At 45.1% G+C, this 21,500-nt stretch overlaps 1 protein-coding gene across 8 annotated transcripts in view; it reads left to right on the forward strand.

Annotated features, from left to right (window-relative positions):
* Positions 1–21,500, forward strand: part of nek10 (NIMA-related kinase 10) — a 90,169-nt gene that overhangs the window by 25,260 nt on the left and 43,409 nt on the right. For 7 of the 8 annotated variants that reach the window (XM_072913032.1, XM_072913033.1, XM_072913035.1 and 4 more), the window contains exons 10-13: positions 11,520–11,599; positions 11,658–11,759; positions 13,908–14,132; positions 14,195–14,334. In XM_072913032.1, coding sequence (XP_072769133.1) covers positions 11,520–11,599; positions 11,658–11,759; positions 13,908–14,132; positions 14,195–14,334 — 547 coding nt within the window. The remainder of the gene's footprint in view (positions 1–11,519; positions 11,600–11,657; positions 11,760–13,907; positions 14,133–14,194; positions 14,335–21,500) is intronic. The other variant, XM_072913034.1, reaches the window with a different exon arrangement.

Raw genomic sequence — 21,500 nt, forward strand, 5'->3', positions numbered from 1 at the left:
ATGTGATCTCTGAAAGGGGTACAAATTATTTCCAAAGTAAGACCTCAACCCAGACAAACAATATTAGTATGGCGATCATGAAAAACAAGATTTATTTTTTGTTATTTTAATTGTAAGTGGGCCAAATCACCTATAATAGAAAATAATCTCATGGAAATGACTACCATAATTTGTTCTAATGCAGTGGTGTCCAGACTACGGCCCGCAGGCCAAGAGAGGCCCACCGACGTCTTCAATTTAGCCCGCAAAACGTCATAAGTTTAATAAGGAATCTTACCCACAGGAAGATTGCATTTATTTTAATAGTCTGACCATTTTGATGCTGCTATTACGTCACTATCTAGTGGACAACGTGGGTTATTCAGGTCAATGACCTTTAATTATGCTCTGAAATCGAAATGGATGTATGCGCAGCATTTACTTGTATGACGCAATGTAAACAACCTTACCTAATCATGGGGCAAAAAATAATAATCCAACCAACACAGAAGGTCAACAGATATTGTTACACATTACACAACCTGCTCACTGAACTTTGTGAACATTATAAAAAACTTACATCCACCATACAAAGTTCAAAATTACACCCATTTGAATCCATTACAAAGCATGATGGGAAAAGGCAAAACACTCTCCACACTTATCGATATTTGGCGCATGTTAGCTGCTTGATAACAAAACTTTAAGGAGGGTGTCACAGAAGTAAACAAGGTAGAAGTCGATCTTTCACATATAGATTTATATGTACACACATATATATATATATATATATATATATATATATACATACATACATATATATATATACATACATACATACATACATACATACATATATATATATCAGTGAAGAAAAAAAATGTAAAAAGAAAACATTTTTATTAAATTGTTATATGTATCCGGCAGCATGGTGGGAGAGGGGTTAGTGCGTCTGCCTCACAATACGAAGGTCCTGAGTAGTTCTGGGTTCAATCCCGGGCTCGGGATCTTTCTGTGTGGAGTTTGCATGTTCTCCCCGTGACTGCGTGGGTTCCCTCCGGGTACTCCGGCTTCCTCCCACCTCCAAAGACATGCACCTGGGGATAGGTTGATTGGCAACACTAAATTGGCCCTAGTGTGTGAATGTGAGTGTGAATGTTGTCTGTCTATCTGTGTTGGCCCTGCGATGAGGTGGCGACTTGTCCAGGGTGTACCCCACCTACCGCCCGATTGTAGCTGAGATAGGCTCCAGCGCCCCCCGCGACCCCGAAGGGAATAAGCGGTAGAAAATGGATGGATGGATATATGTATCCAGTCATTATACTATAAAGTTATTTTCCATTTAACTTCACCCGTTTTAGATTATTTTTATTTAAAATCGCTGAATTTTCACATTTGCCGTTCAAATACTGAGAAGAGACGGTGCGGTGAACAGCAGCCAGTTGAGGCACGTCACTGCGTTGTGCCTCACCATGGATTGCGGACTCGGCTAACTGCTGGTCTGCTGTGCAGTGAGACCGTATTGCTATATGAATTATATTATACATTTCCATAGTTTAGTTAGCTGAGGTATATAATGTACAGTGTATTTTGTCAACAACTGTATGTGTGTAAAGTATTTCTTGTGCTGAGCGATCATAAAACGGCTGCAAAAGACGCACTGGCTGAGGCTCGCCTCTTGCACCCCTGCCGTAGAATGCACGGCAACCCCTGATGGGAGTGTTATATCAACTAAAGCCCACACTTAAACTTTCCACGTGCAAGATTGAATCTATTTAAAAAAGTTATTTCATAAGAAGCCAAAAAGTGCAAAAACAATAATGTTCGTGTTGGAGGAGTTGTGAATGACTGCAGGGCCACAACATTAGGTACACCTGCAGACTGCAGGTGTACCTAATTCACAACTCCTCCAACACGAACATTATTGTTTTTGCACTTTTTGGCTTCTCATTAAATAACTTTTGTAACCTATTTTTATGGGCTTTCCTCTTTGTGATGTTAAGTTCCTGTTTTGCGCTGTTATACAGTATATGCCTTGAGCTCTTATTTTGAAGGCGCTAAGAGCGGAAGTGATGACACGTTGGAGTGGAGCGGAAGTTTTTGAAAGAAGGTAAATAAAGTGGTCCTCGTGTAAACTGGAGCCTCCGTGTTTGTTATTTTGTAGTTTCATACAGTATAGGCGACATTTATAAACCCTCGGTTACACTTTTTTAAATAGATTCAATCTTGCACGTGGAAAGTTGAAGTGAGGGCTTTAGTTGATATAACACTCTCGTCAGGGGGTGCATTAATCCAGCACAACAGCGGCTCATGGACTTATTTTATAAGTAAAGGTAAGACCATAATAACGTTTTTTTTAATTAAATGTGCTTTTTTGTGTGCTACAGTTTGTATGTGTAAAGTTAAAGTTAAGTTAAAGTACCAATGATTGTCACACACACACTAGGTGTAATGAAATTTGTCCTCTGCATTTGACCCATCCCCTTGATCACCCCCTGGGAGGTGAGGGGAGCAGTGGGCAGCAGTGGGCAGCAGCGGCGCCGCGCCCGGGAATTATGTTTGGTGATTTAATAACCCCCAATTCCAACCCTTGATGCTGAGTGCCAAGCAGGGAAGAATGCTGGTATGAGCTTTTAAACATAACCCGTTAACTGCTGCCAATCAAATGGTGAATAAGATAGTCTTTAGGGTTCATATGTTTGTAAATCTGACTGTGATGAAGTCAGTGCCTCACCAGCCATGAACCTCACCGCACGTCACTGATATATATATACACACACACACACACACACACACACACACACACACACACACACACACACACACACACACACACAGGACTGTCTCAGAAAATTAGAATATTGTGATAAAGTCCTTTATTTTCTGTAATGCAATTAAAAAATCATACATTCTGGATTCACTACACATCAACTGAAATATCGCAAACCTTTTATTATTTTAATATTGCTGATTACAGCATACAGCTTAAGAAAACTCAAAAATCCTATCTCAAAAATGTTTAATATTTCCTCAGACCAAGTAAAAAAAAAATGTTTATAACAGCAAAACAAAATCAAACATTTGAAAATGTTAATTAATGCTCTCAGTACTTGGTTGGGAATAGTTTTGCACGGATTACTGCATCAATGCGGCGTGGCATGGAGGCAATCAACCTGTGGCATTGCTGAGGTGTTTTGGATGCCCAGGATACTTCAATAGCGGCCTTTAGCAAATTTGCATTATTGGGTCTGGTGTCTTTCAGCTTCTTCTTCACAATACCCCACAAATTCTCTATGGGGTTCAGGTCAGGGGAGTTGGCAGGCCAATCGAGGACAGTAATGCCATGGTCAGTACACCAGTTACTGGTGGTTTTGGCACTGTGGGTAGGTGCCAGATCATGCTGGAAAATGAAATCATCATCTCCATAGAGCTTTTCAACAGATGGAAGCATGTAGTGCTCTAAAATCTCTTGGTACACAGCTTCACTGACTCTGGACTTGATGAAACACAGTGGACCAACACCAGCAGCTGACATGGCTCCCCAAACCATTGCTGACTGTGGGAACTTCACACTGGATTTCAAGCAACTTGGATTTTGCTCCTCTCCAGCCTTCCTCCAGACTCTAGCGCCTTGACTTCCAAATGAAATACAAAACTTGCTTTCGTCTGAAAACAGGACTCTGGACCACTCTGCACCGTCCAGTGCTTCTTTTCCATAGCCCAAGTCAGACACTTCTAGAGATTTTAGAGCACTACATGCTTCCATCTGTTGAAAAGCTCTATGGAGATGATGATTTCATTTTCCAGCATGATCCAGCAGTGCCAAAACCACCAGTAACTGGTGTACTGACCATGGCATTACTGTCCTCGATTGGCCTGCCAACTCCCCTGACCTGAACCCCATAGAGAATTTGTGGGGTATTGTGAAGAAGAAGCTGAAAGACACCAGACCCAATAATGCAAATGAGCCAAAGGCCGCTATTGAAGCATCCTGGGCAAAAATAACACCTCAGCAATGCCACAGGCTGATTGCCTCTATGCCGCGCCGCATTGATGCAGTAATCCGTGCAAAATGATTCCCAACCAAGTACTGAGTGCATTAATTGACATTTTCAAATGTTTGATTTAGTTTTGCGGTTATAAATTTTTTTTTTTACTTGGTCTGAAGAAATATTCAAATTTTTTGAGATAGGATTTTTGAGTTTTCTTAAGCTGTATGCCATAATCAGCAATATTAAAATAATAAAAGGCTTGGAATATTTCAGTTAATGTGTAATGAATCCAGAATGTATGAAATTTTTGTTTTTTTAATTGCATTACAAAAAATAAAGAACTTTATCATCCATCCATCCATCTTCTTCCGCTTATCCGAGGTCAGGTCGCGGGGGCAGCAGCCTAAGCAGGGAAGCCCAGACTTCCCTCTCCCCAGCCACTTCGTCCAGCTCTTCCTGTGGGACCCCGAGGCGTTCCCAGGCCAGCCGGGAGACATAGTCTTCCCAACGTGTTCTGGGTCTTCCCCGCGGCCTCCTACCTGTCGGACGTGCCCTAAACACCTCCCTAGGGAGGCGTTCGGGTGGCATCCTGACCAGATGCCCGAACCACCTCATCTGGCTCCTCTCGATGTGGAGGAGCAGCGGCTTTACTTTGAGCTCCTCCCGGATGGCAGAGCTTCTCACCCTATCTCTAAGGGAGAGCCCCACCACCCGGCGGAGGAAACTCATTTCGGCCGCTTGTACCCGTGATCTTGTCCTTTCGGTCATAACCCAAAGCTCATGACCATAGGTGAGGATGGGAACGTAGATCGACCGGTAAATTGAGAGCTTTGCCTTCCGGCTCAGCTCCTTCTTCACCACAACGGATCGATACAGCGTCCGCATTACTGAAGACGCCGCACCAATCCGCCTGTCGATCTCACGATCCACTCTTCCCTCACTCGTGAACAAGACTCTGAGGTACTTGAACTCCTCCACTTGGGGCAAGATCTCCTCCCCAACCCGGAGATGGCACTCCACCCTTTTCCAAGCGAGAACCATGGACTCGGACTTGGAGGTGCTGATTCTCATCCCAGTCGCTTCACACTCAGCTGCGAACCGATCCAGTGAGAGCTGAAGATCCTGGCCAGATGAAGCCATCAGGACCACATCATCTGCAAAAAGCAGAGACCTAATCCTGCAGCCACCAAACCAGATCCCCTCAACGCCTTGACTGCGCCTAGAAATTCTGTCCATAAAAGTTAAGAACAGAATCGATGACAAAGGGCAGCCTTGGCGGAGTCCAACCCTCACTGGAAACGTGTTCGACTTACTGCCGGCAATGCGGACCAAGCTCTGGCACTGATCATACAGGGAGCGGACTGCCACAATCAGACAGTCCGATACCCCATACTCTCTGAGCACTCCCCACAGGACTTCCCGAGGGACACGGTCGAATGCCTTCTCTAAGTCCACAAAACACATGTAGACTGGTTGGGCAAACTCCCATGCACCCTCAAGGACCCTGCCGAGAGTATAGAGCTGGTCCACAGTTCCACGACCAGGACGAAAACCACACTGTTCCTCCTGAATCCGAGGTTCGACTATCCGGCGTAGCCTCCTCTCCAGTACACCTGAATAGACCTTACCGGGAAGGCTGAGGAGTGTGATCCCACGATAGTTAGAACACACCCTCCGGTTCCCCTTCTTAAAGAGAGGAACCACCACCCCGGTCTGCCAATCCAGTGGTACCGCCCCCGATGTCCACACGATGCTGCAGAGTCTTGTCAACCAAGACAGCCCCACAGCATCAAGAGCCTTAAGGAACTCCGGGCGGATCTCATCTACCCCCGGGGCCTTGCCACCGAGGAGCTTTTTAACTACCTCAGCAACCTCAGCCCCAGAAATAGGAGCACCCACCACAGACTCCCCAGGCACTGCTTCCTCATAGGAAGACATGTTGGTGGGATTGAGGAGGTCTTCAAAGTATTCCCTCCCCCGAGCCACAACATCCGCAGTCGAGGTCAGCAGAACACCATCCTCGCCATACACGGTGTTGATAGTGCACTGCTTCCCCTTCCTGAGGCGGCGGATGGTGGTCCAGAATTGCTTCGAAGCCGTCCGGAAATAGTTTTCCATGGCCTCACCGAACTCCTCCCATGTCCGAGTTTTTGCCTCTGCGACCGCTGAAGCCGCACACCGCTTGGCCTGTCGGTACCTGTCCACTGCCTCAGGAGTCCTATGAGCCAAAAGAACCCGATAGGACTCCTTCTTCAGCTTGGCGGAATCCCTCACCGCCGGTGTCCACCAACGGGTTCTAGGATTACCGCCACGACTAGCACCAACTACCTTGCGGCCACAGCTCCAATCAGCCGCCTCGACAATAGAGGCGCGGAACATGGTCCATTCGGACTCAATGTCCAGCACCTCCCTTGTGACATGTTCAAAGTTCTTCCGGAGGTGGGAATTGAAACTCTCTCTGACAGGAGACTCTGCCAGACGTTCCCAGCAAACCCTCACAATGCGTTTGGGCCTGCCAGGTCTGTCCGGCATCCTCCCCCACCATCGCAGCCAACTCACCACCAGGTGGTGATCGGTAGAAAGCTCCGCCCCTCTCTTCACCCGAGTGTCCAAAACATGAGGCCGCAAATCCGATGACACAACTACAAAGTCGATCATGGAACTGCGGCCTAGGATGTCCTGGTGCCAAGTGCACTTATGGACACCCTTATGTTTGAACATGGTGTTCGTTATGGACAATCTGTGATGGGCACAAAAGTCCAATAACAAAACACGGCTCGGGTTCAGATCCGGGCAGCCATTCTTCCCAATCACGCCTCTCCAGGTTTCATTGTCGCTGCCAACATGAGCATTGAAGTCCCGCAGTAGAATGAGGGAATCACCCGGCGGAGCACGCTCAAGTACTCCCTCGAGCGAATCCAAAAAGCTACAGTCTACAGTCAGGACCCGTTCCCCCACCCGAAGGCGGAGGGAAGCTACTCTCTCGTCCACCGGGTTGAACTCCAACGTGCAGGCTCTGAGCCGGGGGGAAACAAGAATTGCCACCCCAGCCCGTCGCCTCTCACTGCTGGCAACGCCAGAATGGAAGAGAGTCCAGCCCCTCTCGAGAGAACTGGTTCCAGAGCCCTTGCTGTGCGTCGAAGTGAGTCCGACTATATCTAACCGGAACTTCTCCACCTCGCGCACTAGCTCAGGCTCCTTCCCCCCCAGCGAGGTGACGTTCCACGTCCCAAGAGCTAGCTTCTGTAGCCAAGGATCGGACCGCCAAGTGCCCTGCCCTCGGCTGCCGCCCAGCTCACATCGCACCCGACCTCTATGACCCCTGCTATGGGTGGTGAGCCCATTGGAGGGGGGAACCACGTTGCCTCTTCGGGCTGTGCCCGGCCGGGCCCCATGGAGACAGGCCCGGCCACCAGGCGCTCGCCATCGTGCCCCACCTCCGGGCCTGGCTCCAGAGGGGGGCCCCGGTGACCCGCGTCCGGGCAAGGGAAATCTGGGTTCCTTGTTCGTTTTCTTCATAGAGGTCTTCGAGCTGCTCTTTGTCTGATCCCTCACCTAGGACCAGTTTGTTTTGGGAGACCCTACCAGGGGGCATAAAGCCCCCGGACAACGTAGCTCCTAGGATCATTGGGACACGCAAACTCCTCTACCACGTTAAGGTGGCAGCTAGAGATGCGCGGTTTGCGGGCACAACCGCGGAGTCCGCGGATTATCCGCGGATCGGGTGGATGAAATTAAAAAAAATTTGATTTTATCCGCGGGTCGGGTCGGGTCGGGTGGTTGAAATAAAAAAAAATTAGATTTTAAATAGATTCAGGCGGGTGGCAGTTAAACCAATTCGGAAATATATATACATAGTTAAATGTTGTTACCCACATACGAAAAACGAGCAGGCACCTGCAGCATATGCCACAACAGAAAAAAAAAAGAAAAAAAAGAGATGGACACTTTTACTGAGCGGAGAAGGGACGCCTCGCCGGGGTCCGGGACCGAGGCCCCTTCCCCCGAGAGGGCCCCACCGGGAGCCGTAGCTGAGGCGATCCGCGAGAAGGGCCCGACGCACGTCCAGGGTCACCACCGCGCCCACCGCACCGACACCCCGCCTCGTCCGCCTTCGCCGCGGCCGGCGTCACGCGCAGCAGGTAAGCAGCTTACCTGCCCGCCACCCCCGTGGCCGGGGGCTCGTAACAGGGGTCACTCCGCGCTCCGCCCGCGCAGCTTACCTGCCCGCCACCCCTGTTGCCGGGGGCGCGTAACAGGGGTCACTCCGCGCGCAGTGCGCTCACGAAAGGGGTGGGGCTCACCCTGGTTGATATAGACAGCAGCTAGGACGGTGGCCATGGAAGTTGGAACCCGCTAAGGAGTGTGTAACAACCCACCTGCTGAATCAACTAGCCCTGAAAATGGATGGCGCTGGAGCGTCGGGCCCATATACCCGGCCGTCGCCGGCAGCGAGACGCGCTTGGAGGTGCGCTCAGCGCGGCTCCCATATGATTGCGCACTGGTGTGCGTCTGGGTCGTGACAGCGTGGCACGCGAATGTCTGTGCTGCATTGGATCAGTCTCCTTTCTTTAACAGGCAAAAGCTTTATAACCTCACTAATGCCTTGCATCGTCTATATTAGATATATAACAACGGGCGGGTGCGGGCGGATGCGGTTCTGATCAAATGTTAGATCGGGTGGATTGCGGATGGTTGACGACTTTCTGATGCGGTTGCGGATGAAATAATTGCCTATCCGCGCATCTCTAGTGGCAGCTCAGAGAGGAGGAACTTTATCATAACATTCTAATTTTCTGAGACAGTCCTGTACATACACCGACATCACATGGACAAAGATAAGACCTTCTGGAGGAAAGTTCTGTGGTCAGATGAAACAGAAATTGAGCTCTTTGGCTACAATACCCAGCAATGTGTTTGGAGGAGAAAAGGTGAGGCCTTTAATCCCAGGGACACCATTCCTACCGTCAAGCATGGTGGTGGTAGTATTATGCTCTGGACCTGTTTTGCTGCCAAAGGAACTGGTGCTTTACAGAGAGTAAATGGGACAACGAAAAAGGAGGTTGGGCCTTGGGCACAGTTGGGTGTTCCAACAGGACAATGACTCCAAACACATGTCAAAAGTGGTAAAGGAATGGCTAAATCAGGCTAGAATGAAGGTTTTAGAATGGCCTTCCCAAAGTCCTGACTTAAACGTGCGGACAATGCTGAAGAAACAAGTCCATGTCAGAAAACTTAGCTTAAATTTAGCTGAACTGCACCAATTTTGTCAAGAGGAGTGGTCAAAAATTAAACCAGAAGCTTGCCAGCAGCTTGTGGATGGCCACCAAAAGCGCCTTATTGCAGTGAAACTTACCAAGGGACATGTAACTAAATATTAACATTGCTGTATGTATACTTTTGACCCAGAAGATTTGGTCACATTTTCAGTAGACCCATAATAAATTCATAAAAGAACCAAACTTCATGAATGTTTTTTGTGACAAACAAGTATGTGCTCCATTTACTCTATCACAAAAAAATAAGAGTATTGGAAACTCAAGACAGCCATGACATTATGTAAACTTGTGGCCAAAAGTTTGGACACACCCTCTCCTCATTCAATGTGTTTTCTTTATTTTCATGACTATTTACATTGTAGATTGTCACTGAAGGCATCACAACTATGAATGAACCAGTGAGGCATTGACTTCATCACAGTCAGATTTACAAACATGAACCCTAAAGAGTATCTTATTCACCATTTGATTGGCAGCAGTTAACGGGTTATGTTTAAAAGTGCATACCAGCATTCTTCCCTGCTTGGCACTCAGCATCAAGGGTTGGAATTGGGGGTTAAATCACCAAAAATGATTCCCAGGCGCGGCGCCGCTGCTGCCCACTGCTCCCCTCACCTCCCAGGGGGTGATCAAGGGGATGGGTCAAATGCAGAGGACAAATTTCATTACACCTAGTGTGTGTGTGACAATCATTGGTACTTTAACTTAACTTTAACTTTACACATACAAACTGTAGCACACAAAAAACACATTTAATAAAAAAAACGTTATTATGGTCTTACCTTTACTTAGAAATTAAGTCCATGCCCTCACTTAAACTTTCTACGTGCAAGATTGAATCTATTTAAAAAAGTGTAACCGAGGGTTTATAAATGTCGCCTATACTGTATGAAACTACAAAATAACAAACATGGAGGCTCCAGTTTACACGAGGACCACTTTATTTACCTTCTTTCAAAAACCTCCACAACGTGACATCACTTCCGCTCTTAGCGCCTTCAAAATAAGAGCTCAAGGCATATACTGTATAACAGCGCATAACAGGAACTTAACATCACAAAGAGGAAAGCCCATGAAAATAGGTTACAAACGTTATTTAATAAGAAGCCAAAAAGTGCAAAAACAATAATGTTCGTGTTGGAGGAGTTGTGAATTAGGTACACTTGCAGTCTGCAGGTGTATCTAATGTTGTGTCCCTGCAGTCATTCACAACTCCTCCAACACCAACATTATTGTTTTTGCACTTTTTGGCTTCTTATGAAATAATTTTTTAAAATAGATTCAATCTTGCACGTGGAAAGTTTAAGTGTGGGCTTTAGTTGATATAACAATTCTACGGCGGGGGTGCAGGAGGCGAGCCTCAGCCAGTGCGTCTTTTGCAGCCGTTTTATGATCGCTCAGCACAAGAAATACTTTACACACATACAGTTGTTGACAAAATACACTGTACATTATATACCTCAGCTAACTAAACAATGGAAATGTATAATATAGTTCATATAGCAATACGGTCTCACTGCACAGCAGGCCAGCAGTTAGCCGAGTCATTGCGCAATCCATGTTGCGGCACTGAGTGACGTGCCTCAACTGGCTGCTGTTCACCGCACCGTCTCTTCTCAGTATTTGAACGGCAAATGTGAAAATTCAGCGATTTTGAATAAAAATAATCTAAAACTGGTGAAGTTAAATGGAAAATAACTTTATAGTATAATCACTGGATACATATAACAATTTAATTTTTTTTTCTCTTTTTACATTTTTTTTCTTTCCATTATGCCTCTCGTGACTGCACGTCACTGGAATGAACACATGTGGAGTTATGTACTTAACAAAAAAAGGTGAAATAACTGAAAACATGTTTTATATTCTAGTTTCTTCAAAATAGCCACCCTTTGCTCTGATTACTTTTAGAGTGTGCAAAGCAGTAATCAGAGCAAAGGGTGGCTATTTTGAAGAAACTAGAATATAAAACATGTTTTCAGTTATTTCACCTTTTCTTGTTAAGTACATAACTCCACATGTGTTCATTCATAGTTGTGATGCCTTCAGTGACAATCTACAATGTAAATAGTCATGATAATGAAGAAAACGCATTGAATGAGAAGGTGTGTACAAACTTTTGCCTGCACTGTGTATGTAGTTATTTTACATGCAGTTGGCTTTCGACCCTCGACCAAAATTTTGGACACCGCTGTTTGAATGTAAAATGTGTGCTTTAGCTCAATAAAAGTTGAGAAACACTGTTTTAGTGACTTATCTGCGTGTGTAGACGCTGGTGAAGCTGCTGTCCACAACCGATAGCAGCGTGCTGCTGGGAGCCCTCATTGCACTCACCAGCTTGGCTGAGAGGTACACACCCTAAAAAATCCCATCCCCGTACGAATTATTGTGTTGCGAAAGTTTGCAGTGTATGTTCCCGCAGCGCGCAGTGCAGGGACGAGATCGGGGAGCTGCAGATTGTCGAGAACCTTCTTGTTATCCTGCAGGAATACGACCTGCTGTCCAAGAGGTTAGTTTAATAGCCCAGTGATGCACTGGCCCTGCTTGATAACATCTTAAAGGGGTCGTATTATGAATTTTTTTCTACATTTAAAGCACTTCCTTGTGGTCTACATAACATGTAACGGTGGTTCTTTGGTCCAAATGTTGCATAGATTGTTTTACAGACCGTCTCTTCAGGATGCAGCGTTTTATGGGCAGCCTTATTTACATGCCTCCCCGCTTCTTTGTTTTAGTTTTCAGCGCTTCCATAGCGACATATACGTTTGACCTGCACTCTACTTTGTATTAGAAATGGCAACAGCAGAGGATGCATGTGCATGTACGAGCCAGTCTGCCCCACAACAAGAGGATAGAGAAAAAGAAGGAACTTAATGACTACAAAGCACTTTGGATAAATCTCTACCATATATGGATAATCCGCTGACATCACCAATGGCAAAAACGTCAACAATTGGGAAAATTCCAAACAGCTTATTTCCTGAAAGTACGAAGGAATGCAAGATTGTCTTATAAACACAAAACCAGTGAAGTTGGCACAGAATCAGAATCAGAAATACTTGTAATAATCCCCGAGGGGAAATTAAGATTTTCAGCACAATCCCATTCAAGGGCAGACAAACATTACAGGGAGACAGAACAGGATCGCTGACGGGTCTGCCAAGGAGGGGGGAAAAAAACTCATAGCCATAGCACACAATCCTTTTCGACTAATATTCAATTGGATAGACTGCAAAGACAAGATATTTAATGTTCGAACTGGACAACTTTGTTATTTTTTGCAAATATTAGCTCATTTGGAATTTGATGCCTGCAATGTGTTTCAAAAAAGCTGGCACAAGGGGCAAAAAAGACAGAAAAATGAGGAATGCTCATCAATCACTTATTTGGAACATTACACAGGTGAACCGGCTAATTGGGAACAGGTGGGTGCCATGATTGGGTATAAAAGCAGCTTCCATGAAATGCTCAGTCATTCACAAACAAGGATGGGGCGAGGGTCATCACTTTGTGAACAAATGCGTGAGCAAGTTGTTTAAGAACAACATTTCTCAACGAGCTTTTGCAAGGAATTTAGGGATTCCACCATCTACGGTCCGTAATATCATCAAAAGGTTCAGAGAATCTGGAGAAATCACTGTACGTAAGCAGCAAGGGTGAAAACCAACATTGAATGCCCGTGACCTTCAATCCCTCAGGTGGTACTGTCTAATCAGTGTGTAAAGGATATCACCAAATGGGCTCAGGAACACTTTAGAAAACCATGGTCAGTAACTACAGTTCGTCGCTACTATGCGAAGCGAAAGCCATTTATCAACAACACCCAGAAACGCTGCCGGCTTCGCTGGCCCCGAGCTCATCTAAGACGGACTGATGCAAAGTGTAAAAGTGTTCTGTGGTCTGACGAGTCCACATTTCAAATTGTTTTTGGAAACTGTGGATGTCGTGTCCTCCGGAACAAAGAGGAAAACAACCATCCGGATTGTTATAGGCGCAAAGTTCAATAGCCAGCATCTGTGATGGTTTGGGGGTGTATTAGTGCCCAAGGCATGGGTAACTTACACATCTGTGAAGGCACCATCAATGCCTAAAGGTACATACAGGTTTTAGAGCAACATATGATGCCATCCAAGCAACGTTATCATGGACGCCCCTGCTTATTTCAGCAAGACAATGCCAAGCCACGTGTTACAACAGCGTGGCTTCATAGTAAAAGAGTGCGGGTACTAGACTGGCCTGCCTGTAGTCCAGACCTGTCTCCTATTGAAAATGTGTGGTGTAATATGAAGCCTAAAATACCACAACCGAGACCCCCGGACTGTTGAACAACTTAAGCTGTACATCAAGCAAGAATGGGAAAGAATTCCACCTGAGAATCTTCAAAAATTGGTCTCCTCAGTTCCCAAACGTTTACTGAGTGTTGTTAAAAGGAAAGGCCATGTAACACAGTAGTACAAATTCCCCTGTGCCAACTGTTGTGCCATGTGCAACTGTTTACCAATAGGTAAGAAAAGTTGGTTTTGCATAAATGGGCTGCTTTAAATGTCTTTGCTTTGTCTTGTCTCTGCTGCAACCCGTTGAGCTCCTCTGCAGGAGTTTGTTCCGCAACAAAGATAACAATGTTGTTGTTTTTTTAATGTGTTGTTGTGGCTTGCAGGATGGCTGCAGAGCTGCTGAGGCGTCTCTCGCCAGTGCAGCGTGTCAGAGATCAGCTGAGGGAGCTGGAGGGCTTGCCGGTGCTGCTCAGCCTGCTGCACACCCCGCACCTCAAGCTGCTGTGGAGCGTCGCCTGGACCCTGGTACAGCTGTGCCAGGACCCCGACGCCAGGGCCGACATACGGAGCTGGGGGGGTGTGCAGCCGCTGCTCCGGCTGCTCGGCAGGTGGAGGCGGATTATGTTGGTTTTGAAACGCTGCCGAATTCATATATCTTTCACTCTTACAGTCAAAGACGCTTGGCCTGTGACCGCCTGTCTGTGGAGAGGCTGTCGAGCGCCAACGCCGCTGACCGTGTCCACAAAGGACTTCATCGAGAGGAGGTCGGCCCCCAGGATGAAGCCAACGACACAGTGGCCCTGCAGTCAGGTCACACAATACACAACAACACGTAGACAATAGTGTGTGTTCTTGCAGGTGAGAGGTCACACTGCAGTAGTCCAAGATGTTGATTTGTTGTTTGTGCTCGCCAAGGAAAGAAGACACAACCCCCCCCACTAGAGCCTTATCAGTTGCAGAGAATGTAAACAAGTTATTTCCTGACAATCAGGCCCCGGTAACGTGACTGCCTGCAGCTATCACTTTGGAAAAGGCTTGCTTTTAATGATACAAATAAGTCATGTAAACGCTGACAGACGAGCATTCACACTGCTGCTTGTTTCACTGGTTCTCTTGTCTATATGCTTGGCATATTGACCACCAGGGGGCAGTATATTCTACGGAGGTGTCCAATGTGTGGCCTAGGAAACCATTTTCAGACCGCAGATAATTGCTTAACGACCTGCGGTACATTTTAAAAAGACTAGTACTAAAAAAAATAAATAAAGATAAACCCATAAAAAGTGGAATAAAACAGCAAACAGGTGTAAATGTCATGATCCGTTATGACAATTACAATGTTTTCGTTATGTTCTGTTAGTTTGACTCCATAGTTCCGGTTTTTTGTGCACTCTCGTTTGTTTTGGTTGCCATGGTTGCGTATGATTTTTTTTTTTTTTTTAAGTACCGTATTTTTCGGAGTATAAGTCGCACCTGCCGAAAATGCATAATAAAGAAGGAAAAAAACATATATAAGTCGCACTGGAGCCCGGCCAAACTATGAAAAAAAACTGCGACTTATAGTCCGAAAAATACGGTACTTTATTGAGTCTTAAATTATTTCCAGACTTTTGCGGGCCACGTAAAATTATGTGGCGGGCCAGATCTGGCCCCTCGGCTTTCAGTTTGACACCTGTGGCATAAGATAATCGGACGTTTCCTCTCTTTAGTTGAAAGAGGGGAAACCTGGACAAAAGAAATTGTCTTCATGTGCGCACCCCACTTTACTAAACCATTACATTAAAGGGGAACATTAACACCAGACCTTTGTAAGTGTCAATATATACCTTGATGTTGCAGAAAAAAGACCATATATTTTTTTAACCGATTTCCGAACTCTAAATGGGTGAATTTTGGCGAATTAAACGCCTTTCTATTATTCGCTCTCGGAGTTGTGACGTCACATCGGGAAGCAATCCACCATTTTCTCAAACACCGAGTCAAATCAGCTCTGTTATTTTCCGTTTTTTCGACTGTTTTCCGTACCTTGGAGACATCATGCCTCGTCGGTGTGTTGTCGGAGGGTGTAACAACACGAACAGGGACGGATTCAAGTTGCACCAGTGGCCCAAAGATGGGAAAGTGGCAAGAAATTGGACGTTTGTTCCGCACACTTTACCCACGAAAGCTATGCTACGACAGAGATGGCAAGAATGTGTGGATATCCTGCGACACTCAAAGCAGATGCATTTCCAACGATAAAGTCAAAGAAATCTGCCGCCAGACCCCCATTGAATCTGCCGGAGTGTGTGAGCAATTCAGGGACAAAGGACTTCGGTAGCACGGCAAGCAATGGCGGCAGTTTGTTCCCACAGACAAGCGAGCTAAACCCCCTGGATGTCTTGGCTCACACCGTCCCTTATGCCACCGAAGATGATCAAGAGAAGAATATCAACCCTAGCTTCCCTGGCCTGCTGACATCAACTCCAAAACTGGACAGATCAGCTTTCAGGAAAAGTGCGCGGATGAGGGTATGTCTACAGAATATATTAATTGATGAAAATTGGGCTGTCTGCACTCTCAAAGTGCATGTTGTTGCCAAATGTATTTCATATGCTGTAAACCTAGTTCATAGTTGTTAGTTTCCTTTAATGCCAAACAAACACATACCAATCGTTGGTTAGAAGGCGATCGCCAAATTCGTCCTCGCTTTCTCCCGTGTCGCTGGCTGTCGTGTCGTTTTCGTCGGTTTCGCTTGCAATCAGGCACTTTGAAGCTTTTTTTAGGGATATTGCGTGATGGGTAAAATTTTGAAAAAAACTTCGAGAAATAAAATAAGCCACTGGGAACTGATTTTTAATGGTTTTAACCATTCTGAAATTGTGATAATGTTCCCCTTTAACTGGATGGGGGCAAAGGTGGACACCGATAATCTTTTTTTTATTTTTTTATTTTATTAAATCAACATAGAAAAAACACAAGATACACTTTCAACTAGTGCATCAACCCCCCCAAAAAAAACCTCCCTCCCCCATTCACACTCATCCACACCCACTCACACAAAAGGGGTTGTTTCTTTCTGCTACCAATATTCTGGTTCCCACAGCATGAACAACAGTCTGCAAGGGACACAGTCCCTGAAGCACACATGATTGTATGTGTTGCTGGTCCACTAACATTTTCATTTTATTACTATTTTTTATGTAATTATTTTTATATTATTTTACTTTCTTTTTTTATCCAAGAAAATGTTTATTTATTTATCTTATTTTATTTTATTTAAAAAATTTAAAAAAATAAATAAAAAAGGACCCTATCTTCACCAGACCAGGTAGTAAATGAAATAAAATTTGTTTAAAGGGTTTTTAAAACCAGGTCCAGTCCAGATAATGTCCAAGTCGGGCTCAGCAACACACACCTTCATTCATGTACAATGAAAATAAAAAATTAGGGAACACAACAAATTGCATATAATATACAAACAAATTTGCATTTTCAGAAAAAGCATTTATGTACAGTCCAGATCAGTGACGTGCAGTCACTAGAGGATCATGGAAAGAAAAAAAATGTAAAAAGAAAAAAATATATATTAAATTGTTAAATGTATCCAGTGATTATACTATAAAGTTATTTTCCATTTAACTTCACCAGTTTTAGATTATTTTTATTCAAAATTGCTGAATTTTCACATTTGCCGTTCAATTACTGAGAAGAGACGGTGCGGTGATCAGCAGCCAGTCGAGGCACGTCACTCAGTGCCTCACCATGGATTGCGGACTCGGCTAACTGCTGGCCTGCTGTGCAGTGAGACCGTATTGCTATATGAACTATATTATACATTTCCATAGTTTAGTTAGCTGAGGTATATAATGTACAGTGTATTTTGTCAACAACTGTATGTGTGTAAAGTATTTCTTGTGCTGAGCGATCATAAAACGGCTGCAAAAGACGCACTGGCTGAGGCTCGCCTCCTGCACCCCCGCTGTAGAATGCACGGCAACCCCTGACGGGAGTGTTATATCAACTAAAGCCCACACTTAAACTTTCCACGTGCAAGATTGAATCTATTTAAAAAAGTTATTTCATAAGAAGCCAAAAAGTGCAAAAACAATAATGTTCGTGTTGGAGGAGTTGTGAATGACTGCAGGGCCACAACATTAGGTACACCTGCAGACTGCAGGTGTACCTAATTCACAACTCCTCCAACACGAACATTATTGTTTTTGCACTTTTTGGCTTCTTATTAAATAACTTTTGTAACCTATTTTTATGGGCTTTCCTCTTTGTGATGTTAAGTTCCTGTTATGCGCTGTTATACAGTACATGCCTTGAGCTCTTATTTTGAAGGCGCTAAGAGCGGAAGTGATGACACGTTGGACTGGAGCGGAAGTTTTTGAAAGAATGTAAATAAAGTGGTCCTCGTGTAAACTGGAGCCTCCGTGTTTGTTATTTTGTAGTTTCATACAGTATAGGCGACATTTATAAACCCTCGGTTACACTTTTTTAAATAGATTCAATCTTGCACGTGGAAAGTTTAGGTGAGGGCTTTAGTTGATATAACACTCCCGTCAGGGGGTTCATTAATCCAGTACAACAGCGGCGCATTTCTAAGTAAAGGTAAGACCATAATAACGTTTTTTTATTAAATGTGCTTTTTTGTGTGCTACAGTTTGTATGTGTAAAGTTAAAGTAGCAATGATTGTCACACACACACTAGGTGTGGTGAAATTTGTCCTCTGCATTTGACCCATCCCCTTGTTCACCCCCTGGGAGATGAGGGGAGCAGTGGGCAGCAGCGGAGTGCCAAGCAGGGAAGAATGCTGGTATGAGCTTTTAAACATAACCCGTTAACTGCTGCCAATCAAATGGTGAATAAGATACTCTTTAGGGTTCATATGTTTGTAAATCTGACTGTGATGAAGTCAGTGCCTCACCAGCCATCAACCTCACCGCACGTCACTGGTCCAGATTATGTCCAAGTCACTCAAATTAGGGAACACAACAACCGATAGCATATAATCTATAAACATGATTACACTTTCAAAATAAGCCTTTGAGGACTGCCCATCTTTGTTTATGTTTTTGGCATCATTATCGTTTTCAACCATGTAACTTTCTAAAGTTAAAAAATACTGAATAAATGTTTTAAAGAAAGGAATACTAAGTGAATATCTGTTTTTAGCCCTAAAAATAAACCTTTTACCGAGTACTATAATTAAATTGATTAAATCATGATTGTCAATGAACTCTCCTAATATAACAGAAACTACATCAAGCTTCATAAACAAACCAATACTTTAACACATTTGTTCAACTTCCACCCAAAACGAAGACACAATATGACAATACCAAAACAAATGCAGGGTGGATTCAGACTCCTGACAACAACAGTCATCTGGTTCTGTGCGTATGATTTTCACCTGCCGCTGGTGTTCGGGACGCTCACCTGGCTCTAATCAAGAGACACTATTTAAGCCTGCTTTTGCCAGTCAGTCGGCCTGGCGCCATTGTTCGGTTCATGTCTGATTCCAAGTTTATGCCAAGTATTCGCTTCATGCCTTGTATATGTAAGTTTGTGTTTGTTCATGCCACAGCTAGTAAGTTTTCCTTGTCATAGTTTATGCTAAGTGTTAGTTTGGCTCCCAGTGCGATCAGCGCGTTGTGCCTTCGCCTTGTTTTCCGTTTTTTTGTAGTACTTTGAGTTTTGAGAAGATTAATAATAACGGCGTGGCGCAGTGGAAGAATGGCCGTGCGCGACCCGAGGGTCCCTGGTTCAATCCCCACCAAATACCAACCTCGTCATGTCCGTTGTGTCCTGAGCAAGACACTTCACCCTTGCTCCTGATGGGTGCTGGTTAGCGCCTTGCATGGCAGCTCCCTCCATCAGTGTGTGAATGTGTGTGTGAATGGGTAAATGTGGAAGTAGTGTCAAAGCGCTTTGAGTACCTTGAAGGTAGAAAAGCGCTATACAAGTACAACCCATAATAAATACACTGCTCAAAAAAATTAAAGGAACACTTTGAAAACACATCAGATTTCAATGGTGGAAAAAAATGTGGGATATCTATACTGATATGGACAGTTTAATGTCTCAGGAACAAAAGGATGCCACATCTTTTGATGGAAATAAAAGTTTTCAGCCTACAGAGGGCTCAGTATATAGACACCCCAAAAATCTAAGTGAAAAAATGATGTGGCAGGCTCGTCCATTTTGCCTAAATTCAATTTCTGCAACTCAAAATTATTTTCAATATCTTGTGTAGCCCCCACGTGCTTGTATGCATGCTTGACAATGTCGCGGCATGCTCCTAATGAGACGACGGATGGTGTCTTGTGGGATGTCCTCCCAGATATGTCTAAGGGCATCAGTGAGCTCCTGTAAAGTCTGAGGAGCAACCTGGCGGCGTCTGATGGACCGAAACATTACGTCCCAGAGGTGTTCTATCGGGTTTAGATCAGGTGATCGTGAGGGCCATTCAATTGTGTCAATTCCTTCATCCTCCAGATACTGTCTGCATACGCTTGCCACATGAGGCCGGGCATTGTAGTGGACCAGGAGGAACCCAGGACCTACTGCACCAGCGTAGGTTCTGACCATGGGTGCAAGGATTTCATCCCGATACCTAATGGCAGTCAGACTGCTGTTCTCTAGCCTGTAGAGGTCTGTTCGTCCCTCCATGGAAATGCCTCCCCAGACCATCACTGACCCACCACTGAACGGGTCATGCTGAATAATGTTGCAGGCAGCATAGCGCTCTCCTTGGCTTCTCCAGACCCTTTCACGTGCTCAGGGTAAATCTGCTCTCATCTGTGAAAAGCACAGGGCGCCAGTGGCGGACTTGCCAATTCTGGTGTTCTATGGCAAATGCCAATCGAGCTCCACGGTTCTGAGCAGTGAGCACAGGGCACACTACAGGACGTCGTGCCCTGAGGCCACCCTGGTGAAGTCTGTTTCTGACTGTTTGGGCAGAGACATTCACACCAGTAGCCTGCTGGAGGTAATTCTGTAGGGCTCGGGCAGTGCTCAACCTGTTCCTCCTTGCACAAAGCAGCAGATATCGGTCCTGCTGATGGGATCAGGACCGTCTACGGCCCTGTCCAGCTCTCCTAGAGTAACTGCCTGTCTCCTGGAATCTCCTCCATGCTCTGGAGATTGTACTGGGAGACACATCAAATCTTCTTGCAACAGCACGCATGGATGTGCCATCCTGGAGGAGTAGGACAATCTGCGCAACTTCAGGAGGGTTAAGAAATCGCCTCATGCTCCCAGTCGTGATAATGGCTTTAGCTAAAGCCAACACTTGTGGAAAAACAGTTAAAAAAGATCAAGAGGGAGGAACTTGAAATGGCCTCCACCTGCAAAACCAGTCCTGTTTTGGGGGCCATCTCGTTGTTGCCCCTCTAGTGCACCTGTTGTTAATTCCATCAACACCAATGCAGCTGAAACTGATTAACAACCCCCTCTGCCACGTACCTGATCAAAACCTTATCAGAAAAGTGCAATTGAATTCATGCCATACCCTGATAAAAAACTGTTCCTTTAATTTTTTTGAGAAGTGTATGTTCCTACCTGCGCACCTTGTCCGGAATAATCCGTTTGCATCTCGGGAGAACAAACCTCGCAGTAAGCTGCAAAAATCCCGCCGTGACAGTAATGTAACGAGAAAAAGTAGAAATGTTGACATGCAGTCTGTTTTATTCCTTTACGAAAATGTTTGGTATTTACACGGTTACCTTGGGATCCGAGTGGACCCAGCTTTCGGGTTTATCGGGAAACGAGCGATCTCTCGGCTAATTGTTACGCTTTAGTTTGCATGCAGACATTTTAGTTGCGAGCATCCACCCCGCTAGTTAGCGTATCGAATGTCACTGTGAACCCCAATGAGATCCGCCCAAAACTTTAGGGGTGTACAAAAAAATCGATTCACACCCGAATCCCGATTCTTACTCATCGCGATTTTAAATTTATTCAAAACTTTGAAAAATGGATTTAAAAA

This window comes from Nerophis lumbriciformis, linkage group LG04 (genome assembly GCF_033978685.3).
Source record: "Nerophis lumbriciformis linkage group LG04, RoL_Nlum_v2.1, whole genome shotgun sequence".
Taxonomy (NCBI): Eukaryota; Metazoa; Chordata; class Actinopteri; order Syngnathiformes; family Syngnathidae; genus Nerophis; species Nerophis lumbriciformis.